Genomic DNA, 21,801 nt, shown 5'->3' on the forward strand with positions numbered 1-21,801 from the left:
AAATTGATTACTAATATTAACATATATTGATTAATAGATTATCTTAAATAAATAATAATGAGGGTTTGTTTTCAAATATAGGAAGATGATGGAAATTATTTATAAATATAGTAAAGTAGCAATATCTATTCATATCTATCATTAATAGATAATAATATTTTGTTATATCTAAAAATCTTTCGAACAATTTTATCATTAAAAATAATTACTTTACTAATGTAAAAAAAAAAAAAAGAAAAAGAAGGATTATTTAGTAGTAGTAATTTTTTTTTTTTTTTTTTTTTTTTTTTTTTTTTGATGACAGTCCATGTTAATTTCTTTTTAAGGGAAAAAAATGAATAAAACATTTTATGTATGAGTACAGAAAAAAAGAGGTTGACTTTCCCAGGTAGTAGTGGATAACAGGGTACAGCTAGCATTTTATAGAATCATTACATGAAGCTTTAATGGAGGCCATCATCATGACACTTGTTAATTAAACTTAATTCTCTTAATTTGGCTCCATTATCTTCCTTTAATTACTTTCCTTCTTCTATAAAACCCTAATTTAATTGTGTTTTCTTCTAACCCTAGCCACTCTCAACTTCAAATCTCTCCTCTTATAACCTTCAACAAATTAAATGGCCTCCATGGCTGCCTTCAAGACCTTCATTTTCATCTTCCTCATCTTCACTTCCCCTAATTCAGGTATACTTAATTGATTTAGACTGCCACTTCACAAGAGTTAGGGTTTAGAAAATATAAAGCTAATTTTTCAACTGAGATCATCTCATTAAATGGAAATTAGGGTTCCAAAATTTTGTAATCTCTTTTTCTCCCTCTTTTTTTTAGGGGATGCTGATGAGCTGAGCTTGATCAAGAAGGGTGTTAAGCTACCAAACCCTTGTGGGCAGGTCAGAGAAACCCTAAGTTGGAACTTTTTTTTCCCTTCAAATATGTCATGTAGAGATCAAACGATCAACACATTTCAGATTGATGAAACATCAAATTTTGAAACCATGAGAAAACATAGTACCTGATTGTCGTTTGAGGCGCATGTTCGACTTCTTTATGTTTGAAAATATTTAAGCTGAGTGTTTGAAGTTTAGAAAAATCTATAAATAGTCTTGTTTTAAATAGAATTTTGAAGCGGACAAATTATTTTGATTGTTTGTTAAATATTTATGGATTTGTCAAACAAATTATCCCTAAACGAAGAAACATGAGTTCGACATCTTATATCAAACTCACACCGAATTTAATCTTAAGCTTACACTCCAAATACATCTTTAAAGATTGATATGCATTTAAAATAAACTAAAGATGCGAGGATACAAAAATATTAGCAGTAAATCAAGAAAGACATCATCCATTTATCCCTCCATGCATGTATGAATGAAGAAACAAGGTAAAATCATTATAATTATCATCATTCTTTAATAAATTACAGGTGATGGTTGAGAAGAACAAAGTGACAAGAAAGCTTTTGGGAGCAGAAGCATTTCTAGATTATGCAAACCCAAACCATAACCCAAAACATGAGCCAAGAGTGGGAAGCCCTGGAGGTAGAGCATAATTCCCAATCCCTAAGTGGTTTGTGAGAAATTAAGGGCTTCAAAAACTTCAACTTAGAGTGATATATATATGATGTGGTTTTGTGAAGAGAAATAATTTTAATTATGGAGTGTGTAAGATATGTTTAGTATGATATTTAGTGTGGAAATTAAAGAGTGATATTTGGTATGTAATATATATAAGGATATGCCAATGAATGTGAAAAATGATGTGTGTTTAAACTTGTTTTCAGGTATTAATATTTGTTTGCGTGTCATAAACACTTTAGTCATAAATATGAGAAGTTCATATGTAATCAAAACTAGTGTACGATATTTTAGTTAAATGTGTTCTTTTAATATCATATCGATCGTCGATCGTTATGACATTATCCATTCTAATCAGTCATTCAATCTAAACATCTATATACATTTACTTATATAAATTTCATTGAAAAAGATTACTATCATGTAAAACCTTAACTTATTATTGTATTATTGTGATAGTTAAGGTGTATTATTTATACCGATATTTAAAATATGTGATGCTTGTTTTTCTTTTTTTTAGTCCAACAACAAACAAAGATGAAAATTAAAAACATATTTAATATTTTGATCGAAAATATATATTTAATCCTGTTCAAATTTGACTTAAAATAAATGGGATATGACTGTTTAGTTAGGAAACATATGTTAGTTGTCAAATGATATATTTGAGATTTATATTTCCATTTTCTTTGTTTGGTATAACTATCTCTCTCAATTATTAATAATAATGCTCTATGTATATATATTATTATTGCATTAATAATAATAATAATAATAGTAGTAGTAGTAATGCAATATATTGTTTTTTTTGTAGAAAGATTAATGATCATTTTTGTTTTCACCAAGTTTTTCTCCCTGATTTGAATAATTGGCTATTTTTTAAAACCTCTTTTAAAGAAAAATTATATATGAAAATTGAAAATAAAAAAAGAACATGCCTCAATAATAGATAATTTTCTATGTAAATAGAAAAGAATTATTGGTACTTAATTTGAAATTGATTGGTTTTGGTTTGGTGTAAATAGATTTTAGATAAGGACGTGTATGATGCAGATAAATTTGGTGTTTGGTAGGTGAGAAAATATAGACAAATTATATCGAATGGAATAATGGAATAACTTGATGCTTAAATATTCAAACAAACACAAAATCATTTGGCTATCTAGTTTGTACTCTTCCTTTTTTTAATAATAATTTTGTTTTATATTTAGTAAAACTTTATATTATTTCGAGAACAATTTAAACCTTTTTAGGAATAGAATGACGTCTCTCTTTCGGAGATATGCATCTCGAGCCTGATCTCTAACCGGCATCAAAATTAGTACATCATCCACCTTTTCAGTCACAAGATATCGAACCGTCTTTATAATAATAATCGATTCAGATTATATAGCATTGAGAATAATAAAAATCCATCCATGTAAGTGACAGAAAAAATATATTCTAATAAATAAGAATAATCAGATGAGAACACCGCTCTTTATTGATAAAAATTAGAAGGTAAGAAGAACTTACAACTTATGGGTAGGTTTATATAGTTTAAACTTGAAAAATCATATTTATGTTTATCTTATGGATTTATAATCTAATCATCTTAGGCAAGAGAAAATTTGCTAAGCCTCATATTTTACATCAAAGTAAACCTTATGAAACCCAACTTTCAAGTTATAACACTTAAATTAAATTCTAAGAAAGAAATATTTTATTATTATTATTATTATTATTTTTTTGTATTTATTCTTCTATACAATTTACACACAAACGACACAATATACTCAAACCTTCAAAGTTTTAATTTAAACAAAACTCATAAACTTGCAAAAACTATGAGGTGCCTATGCCTTCAACAAATGCTCTAATGTACTATAAAGTCTCAAAGTTCAAAATATCAAAAAAATAATTATAATAATTATAATAATAATAATAATACAAAGAATAAAACATAAAAAAGAAAAAGGTTAAAAAAGCAGCTTCTAGTAACTTTAACTGAATCTTGTATTTTACTCCTCTTTTATACTTTTCTGGAAATTTTATGTATGTTTGGTAATATATATAATAGTTTTCTAATAAAAATATATTATTGGAAATGTAATAGTTATTGTTTTTCATTGAATGTACATATCTCTTTCAAATTTGATTTCTCTTTTAGTGTTTGTTTTATTTGAGTATTACATAGGTCTAAACAATCTTATGAACTATTTTTCATTACCATATGTGTACAAAATGAAAAAAAAAAAAATTAAAAGTAAGACATCAAAATTTAAATGGTTTCCGACTAGAATCCAAATAAAAATACGTTCGCTTTGCATTACAAGAATTTGGGCTTAAAAATTGATAACAATAACAAATGAGCTAACAATGGATGCAAGTTGTCTCAATTAACAACTATCCATTGTTAGTTCGTTTGTTAGTGTTATCATCTACAATAATACTCGGAATAAAGAACTGTACCATAATATACACTATTGAATCAAGAATAAAAAATTGTATCAAATTTCAAGAGTAATTCCATCATATGTTAAAAGAACTTATCATAATAATAATAAAGAAAATTGTTAATAGTAGATTAGCACTACATAATATTCGGAATTTGACAAAAAGAACGGAATCAATAATTGAATGGAGAATTTACTAAGAAATTACTCCATCAAATAGAATTTGAACTTTAAACTTTTTTTATGCGACTTTGATCACTTTAGAGAAAATATATGCCACTTTTCAATTTGTCAATTTTAACGTAACTTGATTAGTTAAGACATATTAGAGGTTGACTTTTCAACTTCTCTTCCCATACATTTAGATATTTTAGAAAGAACTATATATGTTGACTAATATTTAATAGAACAATTAATTTATATTGAATTAAAAAGCTAATGAAAATATAAAAAAATAATAAAATTTCGCGTATATTACAATGTTAAAAGTGTAGCGATATAAAATAAATAAATATATATATATATATATATATATTTTGAAGAAACAAGAATAAGAAGGATGAGGAGGGGAAGAAAAATATAATGATCTAAAAAATTCAATTTCAAACTTGAATTTTAAGTAAACAAGAAAAGCATTATATTCTTCCAAATCAAGTTGGAAAATTATGAAAAACCATTTAATCCAACAATAAATTAAATAAAAAGTTTAATTTTGGATTTAAGTAATGAAATCGATATTTTATTCAAAAGTAAATTAAAAATTTGTGAAAGAAAACAACTTATCCCATAAATCAGTCTAAATCAAGTCAACAAACCCTCCAAAATTCAAATTAAAAAGACCCAAACCCAGCTTAAAAAAAGAAGTCCAATTCCAACAAATCAGTACATAAGTAGAAACAAAATTAAAAAAAGATATATAGTTTTGCACTCAAATACAATCACCATATCCAAATCTTACAATAATTTGAAAATGAATTAATTTATTTATAAATATAATAAATTTTTACTATTATGTGGGTGATAGATAATTAATGATAAATATCTATAAATATCAATGATAAGTTGTGATATTTTGTTATATGTAAATGTCAGTAAAAATGGTGGGGAGTTATATTATTTAAGATTTAAGAAATGAATTATTCAACGAAAAAAAAGATAATAATTTCTGAAAACGTAATGTAAAGGAAAAAGAAAAAGGAAAAAGGTTTGAAATTACGATTTTAGTCTCCGAACCTAAGTTTGTCTTGGTTCACTGACTGGAGCAGAGCGACAGCTTAGAGTTGACAGCTAAGACAGTCATTGACATCTGATCTACTGCGCCTTCAACTTCAAACCCTCACTCTGAAGCTTCTTCATTTCCTTTCAATTTTCCCTTCTCAATCTTTCTTCTCAATTTGGTTCAGCAAGGTGGGCTGTTTCATTCCCTTGATCCCTAATACTAACCCCCATTTCCCCAAATCAACCTTAAACCCTCTTCAAATCTACTTCCATTTCCATTTCCCCTGTTTTTTCGTTTTTTTTTTTTTTTTTTTTTTTACTTCTTCCGCTATGCCGGGTTTGGTCTCCGTCAAAACCCCCCCGGACGCCCCTCCCCTTCGGATCTCCGTCCCCGATACACCCCCAGCCACCAATCACCGACCCCCATCTCCTCTAACCAAGAAACAACCCTCTCCTTCTCCTTCTCGATCCAAGCCCTCCCCAAATGGGAAGAAGAAGCTTCAACCGGAGAGTCCGACGGCGGCCCAATTTCCGCCTGATTCTTCTCTCGACAACCCCGATCTTGGGCCTTTTCTTCTCAAGCTAGCTCGTGACACCATTGCCTCCGGGGACGGCCCGAACAAAGCCCTAGATTACGCGATCCGAGCATCCAAGTCGTTTGAGCGATGTGCCGTGGATGGCGAACCGAGCTTGGACTTGGCCATGAGTCTCCATGTTTTAGCAGCCATTTATTGCAGCTTGGGCCGGTTCGAGGAGGCGGTACCGGTTCTTGAACAGGCGATTCGAGTCCCTGACATTGGAAGAGGGCCGGATCATGCTCTTGCTGCTTTTTCTGGCCATATGCAACTGGGTGATACGTATTCTATGCTGGGTCAGATCGAGCGCTCCATTGGTTGCTATGAAGAGGGTTTGAAGATTCAGATCGAGGCCTTGGGAGAGACGGATCCCAGAGTTGGGGAGACTTGCAGGTTTGCTTTCTACTGTTATTTTGTATTAGATGCAGGTCAGTGTTTAAGAAATGTGAGGAATTTGTGGCATTTGTATTGGATTTTTTTGGGTTGGATGTGGATTTTAAGATTGTGCTTTAACTGCGGATGTTGGGAATACATTATTGTTTAAGTGTCAATTTTTTGCTGTGTATTTTTTTCCTTGGAATTCTCTGTCTAGTGACTCTAGTTTAGTGTTAAATAAGTGTATTTTTTTGGTTTAAAGCTTTCATTTGATGTAGTGTTTCTGTTTTCTTGATTTGTTCTCTGTTGTGTGGGAAAAATGGATCTCTGAGACAACTATTTGTCTGGGCTTCTATTGTCCTAGAGTTGAGTTGTTAGGCTTCTTGTATTTGTATTTTGATTGCTAGAGGTTCTGTTAATTGAGCAGGACCTGTTGCGTAAGACTTTGATATTGGTTCATTTTTGTTTGAAGGAAATGGTTAGTTTATGGGTGGAGTTAGTGTGTGTGAATCTTATAAGTCGAGGATCAACGAAGCTGTCCTGTTAAGTCTGTTATTCATTTTTGGATAGTATTGTATTATATGCAGGTATTTATCTGAGGCGCACGTTCAAGCAATGCAGTTTGATAGAGCAGAACAATTGTGCAAGAAAACTCTTGAGATTCACCATGCACATAGTGAGCCTGCGTCACTTGAAGAAGCAGCTGACCGTCGGTTGATGGCACTCATTTGTGAGGCAAAAGGTGATTATGAATCGGCGCTTGAGCACCTTGTCCTGGCTAGTATGGCAATGATTGCCAATGGGCAAGACAGTGAGGTTGCTGCCATTGATGTCAGCATTGGAAATATTTATATGTCTCTATGTCGCTTCGACGAGGCAGTTTTCTCGTACCAAAAGGCACTCACTGTATTCAAAGCATCTAAGGGTGACAACCATCCTTTGGTCGCCTCTGTTTTCATACGCCTTGCCGACTTGTATCACCGGACTGGAAAGCTCCGGGAGTCCAAGTCTTATTGTGAAAATGCAATGAGGATATACTCTAAGCCTGTGCCTGGAACTTCACCTGAAGAAATAGCTGGTGGGTTGACAGAAATTTCAGCAATTTACGAGTCTGTTGACGAGCCCGAGGAGGCATTGAAGCTCTTGCAGAAGGCAATGAAGATGTTGGAGGATAAACCTGGACAGCAAAGCACGATTGCTGGGATAGAAGCACGGATGGGAGTGATGTTTTACATGGTTGGAAGGTATGAAGACGCAAGGAATGCTTTCGAGAGTGCAATATCGAAACTCAGAGCCACCGGGGAGAGAAAATCTGCATTCTTTGGTGTTGTGTTGAATCAAATGGGTTTGGCCTGTGTGCAGTTGTTTAAGATAGACGAAGCTGCTGAGTTGTTTGAAGAAGCAAGAGGAATTTTGGAGCAAGAGTGTGGCAATTGTCATCAAGATACCATTGGAGTATATAGCAACCTTGCTGCAACCTATGATGCTATGGGAAGGTAGTTCACATTATCTAATCTGTTTCCTTACAATCATATTATCCATATATCGTTGCATCTGCATTTCTTACTTGGGAGCTCGGCCCCTTTGCTCTCTCATGGATTCCATAGTTACCTAAACTGATTGAAAGGAAATTATGGTTTTGCCCGGGTCAATGGTCAAGTTATAAATTCGAATATCTTTGAAGTCATAGGTTAAGTCTATAGCAATTTTCGTGATAAAATATGGTGTCAAAACATTATGTTTGCTCATAATCCCTTTCGCGAGTGTTTGTATTGAGTTTCAATTGAGAAAAGTGAGTAATGCAGATCGGTTGATGGAATGCTTTTATATTGCAGAGTCGACGATGCTATTGAAATATTGGAATCTGTTCTTAAGTTGAGAGAAGAGAAGCTTGGAATTGCAAATCCGGATTTCGAGGATGAAAAGAGGAGACTGGCTGAGCTACTGAAGGAAGCAGGCCGAACCCGAAACCGCAAAGCAAAGTCTCTGGAAAACCTCATTGACCCGAACTCGAGGAAGACAAAGAAAGAGGCAACAAAGAAGTGGTCGGGCTTGGGATTTAGAATTTGAATGGAAAAATCTCCTTGAATATCAAATCTGCATTACTGATCCAACATGCACATTCTGTAACATATAAGATCATGTATAGAGTTGATTTAATTTTTTCTTTTCCAATTGGAGCAAGCCCTTTTCTCTTTATCAACTGAACTCATTTATTGTTTTCCCTCCCTTTGTGCTGTTAATTGTTTCATTGAATGTCTGTGCTGTAAGGCTGTTAATGGAGAAAGAAAACATTTGATCTTGATTGAATAAGATTGTGGAAGAATGTTTTCTCATTTTCATTATGTTAATTCATAGTTTGAATTTAATGGTCATGTCGAAGTTGAAGTGTATTGACCTTTTAAGTGTTTCAAGAATTATTTTTTCTCACATAAAAATATTGTTTTAAGCACTTAAAAGTTAATTTAGATAAATTCGTAATTTATATTTGGTTGAGTTTATGATTTTTGAGAGTGAAATAAGTTATTAAGATTTATATGATTTATGAGATTAGAACAATTTCTTATCCTTCTCATCTCAAATTTCGGTGATTTGAGGAAAAAGAAAAGTAACATTAATAAAACTAACGTAACAGATTAAACAAGGGCAAAAAAGGAAAAAAAGTACCTACTTGCAATGGATAAAAAGTAGATTCTTTTCTTCTTTTTCTTCTCAAAGTTAGATGAATAAAAGAAGACTGACCATGTCCTATATTTATTCGAAGTTAGAGGACTATATTTCTACGTTTTAAAAGGATAGAGACCAAAATAGAATAAGCAACATTGTAATGTTTTATGTCAATAAACATAGTTTAAATGATTGAAATATTAATATAATGAGTAGTTATAAGTTAAAATCTTCTAGTGTGGTGCTTACCGATGTTTAATGAAAAAGGATGAAACAATGCACTATAAAATAAAATTAAAAAAAACTATATACTAGTATGGTGCTTATCGAACATAATTCAAACATCACTAAAATTAGGTTGTATTGTGTATCTCTGTGTGAATGTCTCTCATCCTATTTGTATACAGATTATTCACTGTTCCATGACTATTTTGATTGTTTGTCTTAACTTTCATGTAGTTCAACACAGATGTGGTACTCATTTAATCAAACATCACCAAAGAAGACTCTTGAAATTAATAGATTAAAGTCAAAACGACTTACTTACCTCGGAATAATGATAAATAGTATTATATTATTAATCATTAATGACATATTAAATGCTAAACTAGGTACTTGACAAAAATATTAGTAAAATTTAGGCATTCTCAAAATTATTTGTAAAAGTAGTGTACATTATTTTTGTCACCATTCAAAATTTGTATTGGGTTGCATCCTTTGAAGACACAAACACTTTCTTCTTCTTCAAATGATCCTTAATCGTGTTTTTTTTTTTTCTTAACTTTTTGTATTTGACATTTGATTTTTTTTTTTTCATTTTTTTCTTCATTGTATGTTTTGTTTACTTATGTCTTAAAATAAAATATTAAATTAAATTACTTTTTTTTTTTTTTTTTATAGAAAAGTCACATTTTTTGTCCTTAAATTTTAGGTTTAATTTTTGTTTGATTTCTAAATTTCGAAATGTTACAATTTTATCCTTGAAGTTTGAAGTTTATTTCAATTTGATCTCTAAATTTCAAGATTTATACTTAAACCTCGAATTTTCACTCAATACTTACTTTCAATGTTTATAGTTAATTAATTTAAAAGAATTAAAATTTTTCATTTTTTTTTCTTAAAGAATTAAGAGAAATATAGTTGATTAAGTTTTACTATTAAAATTTGTTGGTAATTATTTTAATATAGCCCTCAATTGTCACATCATTAGAGAGGAGAACAATTTTGTCATGCTACTTTAGCATAATTTCAAAGTTGTTATTTGATATAGAAAGATGTTTTTGAGATAATTATCTCCCATTCTTTTTCATTGATGAGGCTTCGGGCAGTCGGTTTTGTTTGTTTGCATTGTTGGTTGTTGGCCTAAAAAAGTTAATTCTAAAATTCCACTTAATAATTATTTTAAATTAATCAATAAACATATACACCAAAGACTAAAAGTGAGTATTTAGTGAAAATTTGATATTAAAAATGTAAATATTAAAACTTTTGGACCAAATTGAAATAAAATACAAACGTTAGGGGTAAAATTATAACATTTGAAACCTAAAATTGATATCAAACTCAAAATTTAAAGACTAGTGTAACATTTTGAAATCTGAAGACCAAATAGAAAGTAGATTCAACACGTGAGGACGAAAAAAGATCATTTCTCCTCTATTTCTTAAAAAAATTAGAGTTAAACAATTGCATAGCCTTAAGAAATTTCTTTTAACATAAACTAAATTATTCCCTATAAAAATTCAAGTTAATATTGCACTACAATCTTATGAAGGAGTTTTACAAACAAAATATTCTTATTCATTACAAGAAGAATATAAGAATATTGGTACTCCCTATGTTCGTGATGCGATTTTCTATGACGATTGGCTTATATCCGACAATCCCATCAATTCAGAATCCATAATTAATTTACTGAAGACGTAGGTTAATTAGCCTCTATTATGGTTTCAAGAATAATTTGTGACCTATGGAATCCACAATGAAGGTGGGGATGAAGGTCAATCGTCCATGTATGAGATGATAGTAATCGTGGACGATACATGACTTAATTATTAGGGACGATCTTGGCCTAATCAAAGTGGATCATCTTCTAGTAATGGGTAAAAATTTTTTTTTAAAACTTTTTCATAAAAGTTTAGTGCAATATTGACTTTAATGAATTTTGGTGGGGAGTGATTTAGTTTAAGATTATAGAATTGTTAAATTTATTGTAAAATTGAGGAGCACAATGGAACACGGATATAGAGAAAATATAATATGATAGAAAAAATATTTGAAATAAAATAAAATAACTAAATAATTAAATTAAATAAAAAAAATTATAGGAAATGGGAAAATATGGAAATTTCCTCCAAGCCTTTTGGATTTCTTACCAATACGTGTGTCTTACAAAACCTACAAAGGTCACTATTTTTAGGTAATTATCAAGTAGGAGGTGGATTGCATGGATACTATAGTATGTAATCTTGAGACACATGAACAACATTTGAAAAAATGGGAGTATGACACATGGTCAATGGACACTAAGTATGAGTATTTAATGAGGATCTATTATCATAATATTTGTAATACTCTCTCTTAGATGTATTAGGATTGATGCCCTAAATGAGCATTTATGGGGATCTATAGTTTGTAAATGTTTTGAACAAACTTATTGTTTATTTAATAAAATATATGATATTTTATTCCATTTTTTAGTTGCATTAACTACAAACTAATAAACTAACAAACCAACTAGATCAAAATTTGATTTATTTGAATAAAGCAAACCCATATCAATCGTTCCTCGGAGATAACGGAGTATATGCTTACTTCCGTTCCAATGTCTTTTTGTTGGAGAAGAATTATATTTTACTAATAAATTTACTAAAAATGCAATATTTGGTGTTGTAATATTAGCAAGATACATAAGTGCACCAATTGCACTAAGATATGATACTTCAAGACCAAGAAGTTTTTCGTTATTATCTCCAAGTCGAAATATATCTTGCTTCACATCTAGTGAACGAACTTCCATTAGAATGTTCAATGGATGTGCTTTATCCATATAAAATATTTTCAAAATATTTTCTGTATAAGATGATTGATCAATAAATATCTCATCTGCTAAATGCTCAATTTGTAAGCCAAAGCAAAATTTTGTTTTTTTTTTAGATCTTTCATCTCAAATTCTTTCTTAAGATATTTTATTGCCTTTGAAAGCTTTTTAGAAGTTTCAATCATCAACATATACAGTTATAATAGCAAACCTTGACTATGATTTCTTTATAAAAACACAAAGACATGTTGGATTATTTTGATATCCTTATTTTAACAAATATCCACTCGGGCGATTGTATCACATTTGTCCTGATTGTTTCAATTCATATAATGACCTCTATAACTTTATTGAATACCATTCCCAGGGATTTGATTTATATGTTTCAGGTACCTTAAATCCTTATAGGATTCTCATATAAATATCATATTGGGGTTTGTGCCCTAAAGTCTCATGTCCTATAGTTTGTAAAAAATTTTGTACAAATGCTTATGATGTATAATATATATGATATTTACTTCACTTCTTGAGTTTTCACATTTAGATGTTTTTATTTTACCACAAACCAATAAACTTAATATCCCTAGTTATCTCTATGTAACTTAAGCATGTATGTAGTGACATACAAGTAGATCATGTCTTAAGTGACAACCAAAAGAGTCTGTAGTATATAGATATAGGAGGGAAACCTTATCCTGGTAACACTACAGACGCGGCCCGCTTTGTTGAGTAGTTACAAGTGTTGTGACTTGTCACAGATGGTCTGATCCTGAAAATTCGTGTAAGGGACATGCGAGCGGGGGCGTTCTATACAAAGAGTTTGTATAAGACCAGACCTCGAAGTGTTAACGTCTTGTCATATAACTCCGTTCATGACCGAGACTTCACTTCACTAGGATGACCATAGGTAACATGACCTTAATCCTGAGTGAGTTGGGAACTCCTGCTCTCTTAAGGACAGATCCCAAGGCTTGAACGATGTGGCACCACATACCTTCTCATGGTCCGAGAGGTGTTAACACATAGTAGGACTATGTAGTATTGTTCATTAGAGGGATCAGTGGTACTTAAGGAGTAAGATGTATCTAAAGGGGAAAAACGGTTAATAGGCCAGCTGTACTTACGAACATCTGTGAAGGGTCATCGTACTAATGATTGGTTATATTCAATGGACATAGAAATATATCTATGGTAAGAAGAGTTCAACTATCGATCTTTAGTAGAATGCCTGACAGTTAACGGATGGTGGATATCGTGGCTAAAGAGTTTAGTCAGCTATTCACGTACCGTTGGAGCTTCGAGCCATAGGTCCATAAGGTCATCTTGGTAGCTTGGATACAAGTTAAGAATCAGTTTTTAGGTCAGTTTGAAATGTTCAAATTGACAAGGGGGAGTTCAATTATATATGATATAATTGAACTAGTTAATTATATATGATATAATTAACTTTATATATAAGATACGTTAATTTTGAAGAAATTGGATATCAATATGATTTATATCTAGTGGAGGAAAAATACTATGATTAATATATGATATTAATCCATAGGTTATGAATATGATGTGTTTATATTCATTGTCTATTAATTGGATGGTTAAAGGGATAATAGGTCGGCGCTTCTTCTGTTTTCATAATGGACGAGTAAGTTGAAGAATCTCTTTGAGACGCTTAAATAGCTCACGGTGTGTTAAGCATTATATGTGCGAATATTGTGTTAAAGAGTGTCATTGCTTAGCAAAACTCGTGCCTATACATAGTGCTTGAACGATCATTTACCTATATGATAGTGTTGAGCGATCACTTAATACTTACACCCATGCGTGCTGTTTACTAAATGATCATTTACCTTTTCCTAAGCGATCGTTTAGTGCCCGATATTTACTAAACGATCGTATAGCTTTTCCTACATGATCTTTTAGACTATCGCTTACTCTTTCCTACACGATCATATACTTCACCTAAACGATCAAGCATTTTGTCTATACGATAGACAAGCATATCTCCCACTTGCTTGATCGTTGTATACGATCTCCCTTCCTTCTTCCTTCTACCAAATCTAAACAAAGCCCACTCTTTGGATTCTTACTCCGAGAATACTGAGGGCTCTAGGTGATGGTATCATCCCCGTTTCCTTCTGTTTGTGTGGAGATTGTTCGAGGTAGACGATTGGGGTTATCTGAACATAAGCTTACCATTTCAGCAAATGCGAGATTTGCTATGAAGAATAAGTCTTCAACTGGTATGATCTCTCAATCTCTTATTTATTGTTTCTTTGAGCATGCCAATAATTTAACATTATGAATGCATATTAATATATTTGAATGTATATGTGGAAATTCTGTCACAATGAATTGGAAAAGATCCACTTCCGCTCATAGGTACTCTTGAATAAGAATTCCTTCATATCATAAACAAGATATCCATATAAATATTTCGTGACTACATCCATAAGTATCCAGACTTTCATACACAGTCAGGCCAATTAAATATCTTAGTATAATTGCATCTACCACTAGAGAATATGTCTCCCCATAATCAATACCATATCTTTGTGAGAAACTTTATACAACTAGTCTTGCTTTATATCTTGTAACCACATTTTTTTTTTCTCACAAATACCCATTGGTATCCCACAGATTTGACACCTTCTGGTATTTAGACTATCGGTCTAAAAACCTGACTTTTTGAAAGTGAGTTTAATTCGGCTTCGATTGCTTCCTTCTATTGAAGCCAATATTTTCTATGCCAATATTCTTCAACAGATTTTGGTTTAGGATCCTCATTATCAGATATAATATCAAGAGCAATATTATACGCAAAAATGTTGTCAATAACTACATTAGTTCGGTTTCATCTTTTTCTTGTCATGACATAATTTATTGAAATCTCATTATTATCATTAGGTATTTCACCTTGCTTACTAGTCATGTCAAGGATTTCTTGATGGGTATTTACGTCCTCAACCAAGTCTTTTTTACTATCAATTATTTTTCATTTTCGAGGATTTTTATCTTTGGAATCCACTGGTCTACCATGCTTCTATCATATTCTAGATTCATTAGTGACAACTTGGTATGTTGGGATATTAATTTTCAATGGAACATTTGAAGCTGGTATATGTGATTTAATTACTTTCTTTACATCTATAAATGCATCTGCTAACTGATTTTCTATATTTTGCAAATGAATTATTTTCTAAACTTCAAGTTTACATTGATCTGTACGAAGATCTAAATGAGACAATAATGACGCATTCCAAGTAATTTCTTTTTCCAACTTTTGGATTCCTCCCCCTAATGTTGAAAATTTTGTCTCATTAAAATGACAATCAACAAATCGTGGAGTAAATACATCACTTGTTGGGGGTTCAAGATATTTAATAATTGATGGGGAATTATATCCAACATATATTCCTAATCTCCTTTGAGGACCCATCTTAGTATGTTGTGGTAGAGCAATTGGAATGTATATTGCACATCCAAAAATCATCAGATGGGAAATATCTGGCTCATGGCTATAAGCTAATCGTAATGACGAGTACTTATGATAAGTTATTGGCCTAATGCATACAAGTGATGTTGCATGCAAAATAGCATGATCCTATACAGATGTAGGAAACTTTGCTCTCACAAGCAATGGACTAGTAATTAATTGAAGATGTTTTATAAATGATTCTGCTAAACCATTTTGTGTATGAACATAAGCTACATGATGTTCAACACTTATCCCAATTGACATACAATAATTATCAAAAGCTTGGGATGTAAATTCACCAACATTATTAAGATGAATGGACTTAATTGTATAATAAAAAAGTTTTGCTCCTAACTTAATTATTTGAGCAAGTAATCTTGCAAATGCAAGATTTTGACTTGATAATAAGCACACGTGTGACCATTTGCTGGATGCATCTATTAATAACATAAAATATCTAAATGGTTCACTTGGTGGGTTAATAGGTTCACATATATCACCATTAATTCATTTTAAAAATGCATGAGATTCAATTCCCACTTTGGCTGATGATGGTCTAATTATTAATTTTCCTTGAAAGAAAACATCACATTATAATTCATTAGATTGAAGAGTCTTCTGGCTCTTCAATAGGTGTCCATTTGCATTCTCAATAATTCTTCTCATCATTATAGATCTTGGATGACCCAATTGGTTATGCCAAATTATAAATATGTCTACTTTAGGTTCATTTTTGCATATGTCTCAATTACTCGTATATGAGTATAATATAATCCAGAAGATAAAGTAGGCAACTCTTCCAATACATATTTTTCATATGAGATAGTAGATAGAATATAAAGATACTCCACATTATTCTTACTATCAGTCTCAATATGATAAAATTGCAACGTATATCTTTAAAACTTAGTAGATTTCTCTTTGACTAACTAGAGATTAATGTATTGTCAATTGTAAATCTTGTTCATCTAGGTAAAATAATATTTGTTTTTCCAAAACTTTCAATCAATTTTGCAGAACCTGGTATTGTATTTATTTTTACTTTCAGCATTGTCAATTTGGAAAAATATTTTTTACTTGTAAGTATTGTGTACGTAGTAGCACTGCTGCTAAACATAGATCTTCTTTGCTCATGTTTGAATCACCCAACATAAGAAAATGATCCAGGTTTCTTCATTAAAAGAAAATAATTACAATAAGAAAAACAATGTTTGAGATATACAAAAGTTAACATTTAGTAAGAGAAAAAAAACATAAAGATGGATAAAAAAAACAACATTAAGTCTAGATATTTGCAAAATCAAAAGAAACATTTGATGTTTCATCAACTGTGCCGATCTTCTCTTTAGGAGATTCAAAGAAATCCGCCACATCCAAATTTATCATATTGGACGGGTCAAATATATCATTATCCTAGTATGCAAAATTTGTTTCCACATTTTTTTCGTTTTCCTTCAGGGAGGTTTGATAGAGATCAACTAAGTGTTTTGGCGTACAATAGGTGTGTGATCAGTGCCTAGTCATTTCGCATTGGAAAAATTTATTTTCAACACTTTTTGAACTCTTATCTTGTGGAGCTTTTTCTTTGTGACCATCATTTTGTGTGGTTCTTTTGAAACTTGAATAATTGGAATGACCACCACTAAAATAATAATTATTTCTTCCTTTGCCACGATCACAACCTCGACTACGATTATTAACATTGACAACATTCACTTCAGGGAATAGTGTTATTCCAATTAGTTGAGATTCGTGATTCTTCATCAATAACCCGTTATTTTGTTTGGCCATGAGAAGACATGAAATTACTTCGGAATATAGTTTAAAATCTCTCTCTCGAGATTGCTATTGCGGGAGCATATTCAAAACATAAAATATAGAAAATGAATTCTCTAACATATCAGCATCAGTAATTTTCTCTTGACATAACAACAATTTCGAACTGATTTTAAATAATGCATAATTGTAATCACTTATTGATTTAAAGTCTTGTAGTCTCAATTGCATCTACTCATAACGAGCTTTAGGAAGAATAACTACTTTTTATGATCATACATCTCTTTCAATTTTTTCCACAAGATATGGGGATCTTCTATTGTAAGATACTCCATTTTCAATCCCTAATGGAGATGATGATGAAAGAAAATCATAACTTTTGCTTTGTTGTCACATTTCCTTCTTTATTGTTTCCAAGTTCCTAGCATCCATATGGATTCTGGCATCAAGCACCCATGACAAATAATTATTGTCATTAATATCAAGGATTGTGAGTTCTAATTTCGTAAATTACAAAATATTGCATTTATATTAGAAAGTTAATAAATATTAGATATGCAAAATAACATTAAATTTATTAATTATAACGAAGAAGGTGAAAACGACATACTTTTAGGACTTATCTTTAGAGGAAAAAATGATAACAGCCTGTGCTGATAACCTGTTGTAAAATTGAGAAACATAATGAAACAAGAATATGGAGAAAATATAATATAATAATAAAATATATTTAAAATAAAATAACTATATAATTAAATTGAATAAAGAAAATGATTGGAAATGGAAAAATATGAAAATTTCCTCCAAGCCTTTTGGATTTCTTAGCAGTATGTGTGTCTTACAAAACCTACCAAATGACACTATCAATTTGGCAAGTAGGAGGTCGATTACTTGGACACTAATAGTGTGTAATCTTCGACATATGGACAACAGTTGGGGAAATGGGTATGACATATGGTCAATAGGCACTAAATACGAGTATCTAAGAGATATTTACTATCGTAATATTTATAATAAAATCCTATTATATATATATATATATATATATATATATATATATATATATATATTTCACTTTTTATCTTCAAAGATGGAAAAAAATGGGAAAAAAAGCATTCTTCTTATCTTAATAACAAACAAAACAAATAAACAAAAAAATTGTCGTGGCTTTTCACAATAAGTAACCAAACATAAAAGGATGAATAAAATGGAAACAACATCAAATGTTAAATATAAAAAAATAAATTAAAAGAATACAAAAGTAAAAAATAAAAATAAAAAAGAAACACAATGAGCCGCTGTTTGGAGAAAATTAAAAAGAGAAAAAAAGAGGTTGGATCTTAAATTTTGAATGTTTTGCGTCTTGAAAAAGATGGCATCCAAAGAATAACAATTATGGATGTTTGTGGGTTGGATTGGATCAGGTTAAAGTATTTTATAGATCCGACTCTGTTGTTCGAGATATAGATTTCTTCAAGTCAAATATCCATGTTAATAATGAACCAAACCCAACCCAATCATAAAATGTTTGAATTGAGTTGATTTGAGTTAATCGAGTCATTTTTTTAAATGATTGTTCTAAAAATAAGTAATAGGTTACTATATAAAAAATAAGATTAATAACTCACTTTCAATTTATATTCTAAAAATCTCTTCCATAATGCTAAATTTATTTTTAAGGGTTGTTGGAGAGTAAATTAACCAAAACAATCATAAAATAAAAATACTTGTATTGTAAGTAGCAACATACCTTTTAAAATTAATAATAAGTTCGGGTTGGTTCAGGTTGGTTTGAATTATTTTAGGTGAATCCATGAATCAATCCAATCCATAAATTTTTCATTTATTTAAACTCAATCTAATCCAAATGAGTCGATAACTTAACCTAAACTGTACGGAGTGGGTTGGGTTGATCGAGTTTTTCAAATTATCGGGTTTTTTAAACACCCATACTAACAATTTAACTATTTTGGTTGGCAAATAGTTTTCGAAATACCCTAATTTCATAATTTATGGAAAAATTGTTTTAAATGAAAAATTACCGAAAATACTTTTAAATATAGTAAAATGTCATAGTTTATCAATGATAGACACTGATAAATGTCTATCATATCTATCCGTGATCAATGATAGATGATAGTAATCTATCAATATCTATTGATATTTTGTTATATTTGTAAATAATTTGGTTCATTTTACTCTAATTAAAAATAACCCTAATTTATTTTTTTATCAAGTACCACATTTTGCATTTGATCCATGAATGAAGTCTTTCAAGTAAATGTTGAATTCTTTTTTAAAAATTTTGCTAATTTTTTCCATCTCTGTAACTTATATTTACCACATTCTAGTTTTTTTTTTTTTCTTAAATGGAATTCCCTTTTAAGTGTTTTGATGATTATGAAATTACTTTTTAAAATATATATCAATCACAAAAAAGTACTTTTAAGGAAATGAAAAAATATGTCTTTTACAAATGTGGAATCAAATAATCAAACAGTATATAATTAAATATATTTACAAAAATTATTATACCTAAATAATTTAGGTTGAACATTTTTTTTAATCACCCACAGCCGTTAGATTATTTAAAATTATTTTTTTATTGTATGAAAAATTACAATGGGAAGTGAGAACCAAGCATTTAAATGATTATATGAAAATCAATCTTAACAAATAACTTATAAACAAACTGTTTTTAGATCCTTTTGAAGATTCGTAAATTTAAATTGTCACGAACTTTAACGGATCGTATAGTTGGAGAGTTTTCTTGGATGAAAATTGACACAAACATCCAAAATCTATATTTGTATCAAAGTTTTCAACACTTTACTCGGAATTAACTATTCTCAACCATCATCTTTCCTCACAAATAAGATTTTCGTGCTCTCTTCTTTTTTTTTTGTTTTTCATATCATACTTTTATTTTTTTTTTTCATTTTTATATAATATATTGTTTGTTAAAATATATTTACTTATATTATTTAACTAAAATTAAAATTACTAATATTGAGCTTAATTAATTAAAAATGGTTAAATATTAGATTATAATTAATATGACATTCATTAAACATATTACTTGATTAATTTTAATTATAAATGACTCAATTTTTAAATATTTATAATTAAAATTAGTATAGAATTTTAATTAATTCATTTTTATCAATATATTGAATGATATTATCTGTTTAATTAATTAATCTATTAAACTTATATAAGTTTGTCGACTTAATTTTGTAAATTAAATACAAACATAATTTTTTTATTCATAAAATTCAGATAACATTTTCCACGTACAACGAAATATAGTTATTTTTTATTCTCAAACATCCTATATTTCCAAATATCAATAAATCCTTCAACCAATTTGTCCATAAAGTTTAAAGACTATAACTTATAATTTAGTCAAAAGTTGTAGACTAATAACAATAATAACAATAATATTCAATTTTCGATTCAGTTCTATTCGAAGTTGTATTATAAATGAATATTAGTTGGTTTTCTTTCTCACTCTGGGTTCTTGGAGATTTTGAAAGCACATTACATTTTTACAGTGCATAGATAAAAGCAAAGTACTTTGTGTACTTAGAGAGATGTATTTAAATAATTAAGAAAAGAGGAGTTTGGTTTCAACACAGAATCTAATTAATTAATAAAGAAAAAAAAAAGTCCATTTTCTTTAATAAAATTTTTGACAAGCATTTAGGTTGAAAAAAGAGACAATATCTGATTTACAGGGGAAAAAGGTGTTATTTTAAAGCATTCCCAAAAAGAAATGGATGCCTTCTAAAAATCTTGCCAAAATTAAAGCTTTACAAATTTAAAGATTTTATTCATTTTCATAGGAATTTAGCATTTACACGTGCTTTCATGCTCATTAAACTACCTTTTTTTTTATTATTATTTTTCTTAATTTATGAAAAAAAAAAAAAAAACAAAAATATGCTTTGTGGATTGTAAATTCTCTCCCACGAGATACGAAGAACACAATTATACTTTGATCGAAAGTGAGAAAAAAAAATTAGGTTTAGTATATAAATAAAGATAACATCAAATTTAAGAGTCTTCTTTTTTAATTGAGTTCTATAAAGTCATGTAAATTTAGAATATGGACAAATAATCTTGTATTATTGTGAAAAGATGGGTTTAAACAATTATGGGATGAGAGTTAAATTTATTAATTCTAAATTTAAAATTTTAATTTCCTAAATAGTTGAATTCCACATTTGATGGTTCTTTCTTTACATCCCTTGTGATTTAGCAAGGTGTGATGATTCAAAATCCGAATTCAACATTTGATGATCTTGTCATTCTCTTACGTCTTTTGCAACCTAGCAAGGTCATTGCAAGGTCATCCTTATTTTTCTTGAACATGAGTCCGTTCAATATGTTTTGTCTTCCTCAGCTTAAGAAAATTTTCAGGAAGGTCACCTAATATAAGATTGACTCAATCTAAGTACACTATAACTTTGCAGTTATTGTGATAGAGCCATCGAAAAGGAGAATATACTTTGTTGGTATAGATAGTAACTTTAAATTCTTTTTAACCTTTCTTAACCATACTTTTATAACCACACAATCCTTCTCATTTGGATATGATCTTGATTCATCTTGTACCCCTCTTGAATTCAGGCATTATAACATTTTAGTTTTTGTAGTT

At 29.9% G+C, this 21,801-nt stretch overlaps 1 protein-coding gene and 1 long non-coding RNA gene across 2 annotated transcripts; both read left to right on the plus strand.

The window, feature by feature from the left end:
• Positions 1-539: 539 nt before the first annotated feature.
• On the plus strand, positions 540-1,775 carry LOC150038754 (uncharacterized). The gene is made up of 3 exons (XR_016527387.1): positions 540-687; positions 832-893; positions 1,430-1,775. It is a non-coding gene; the product is annotated as an uncharacterized LOC150038754 (long non-coding RNA).
• Positions 1,776-5,167: 3,392 nt separating this feature from the next.
• On the plus strand, positions 5,168-8,519 carry KLCR1 (Tetratricopeptide repeat (TPR)-like superfamily protein). Its single transcript, XM_039039823.2, has 3 exons — positions 5,168-6,201; positions 6,771-7,679; positions 8,019-8,519. The coding sequence occupies exons 1-3, from the start codon at positions 5,564-5,566 to the stop codon at positions 8,251-8,253; spliced, it is 1,782 nt and encodes a 593-aa protein (XP_038895751.1). The 5' UTR covers positions 5,168-5,563; the 3' UTR covers positions 8,254-8,519.
• The last annotated feature ends 13,282 nt before the right edge of the window (positions 8,520-21,801 follow it).

The sequence above is a fragment of the Benincasa hispida genome, chromosome 1 (genome assembly GCF_027475165.1).
Source record: "Benincasa hispida cultivar pf3 chromosome 1, pf3_genome.v1.1, whole genome shotgun sequence".
In the NCBI taxonomy this organism is placed as follows: Eukaryota; Viridiplantae; Streptophyta; class Magnoliopsida; order Cucurbitales; family Cucurbitaceae; genus Benincasa; species Benincasa hispida.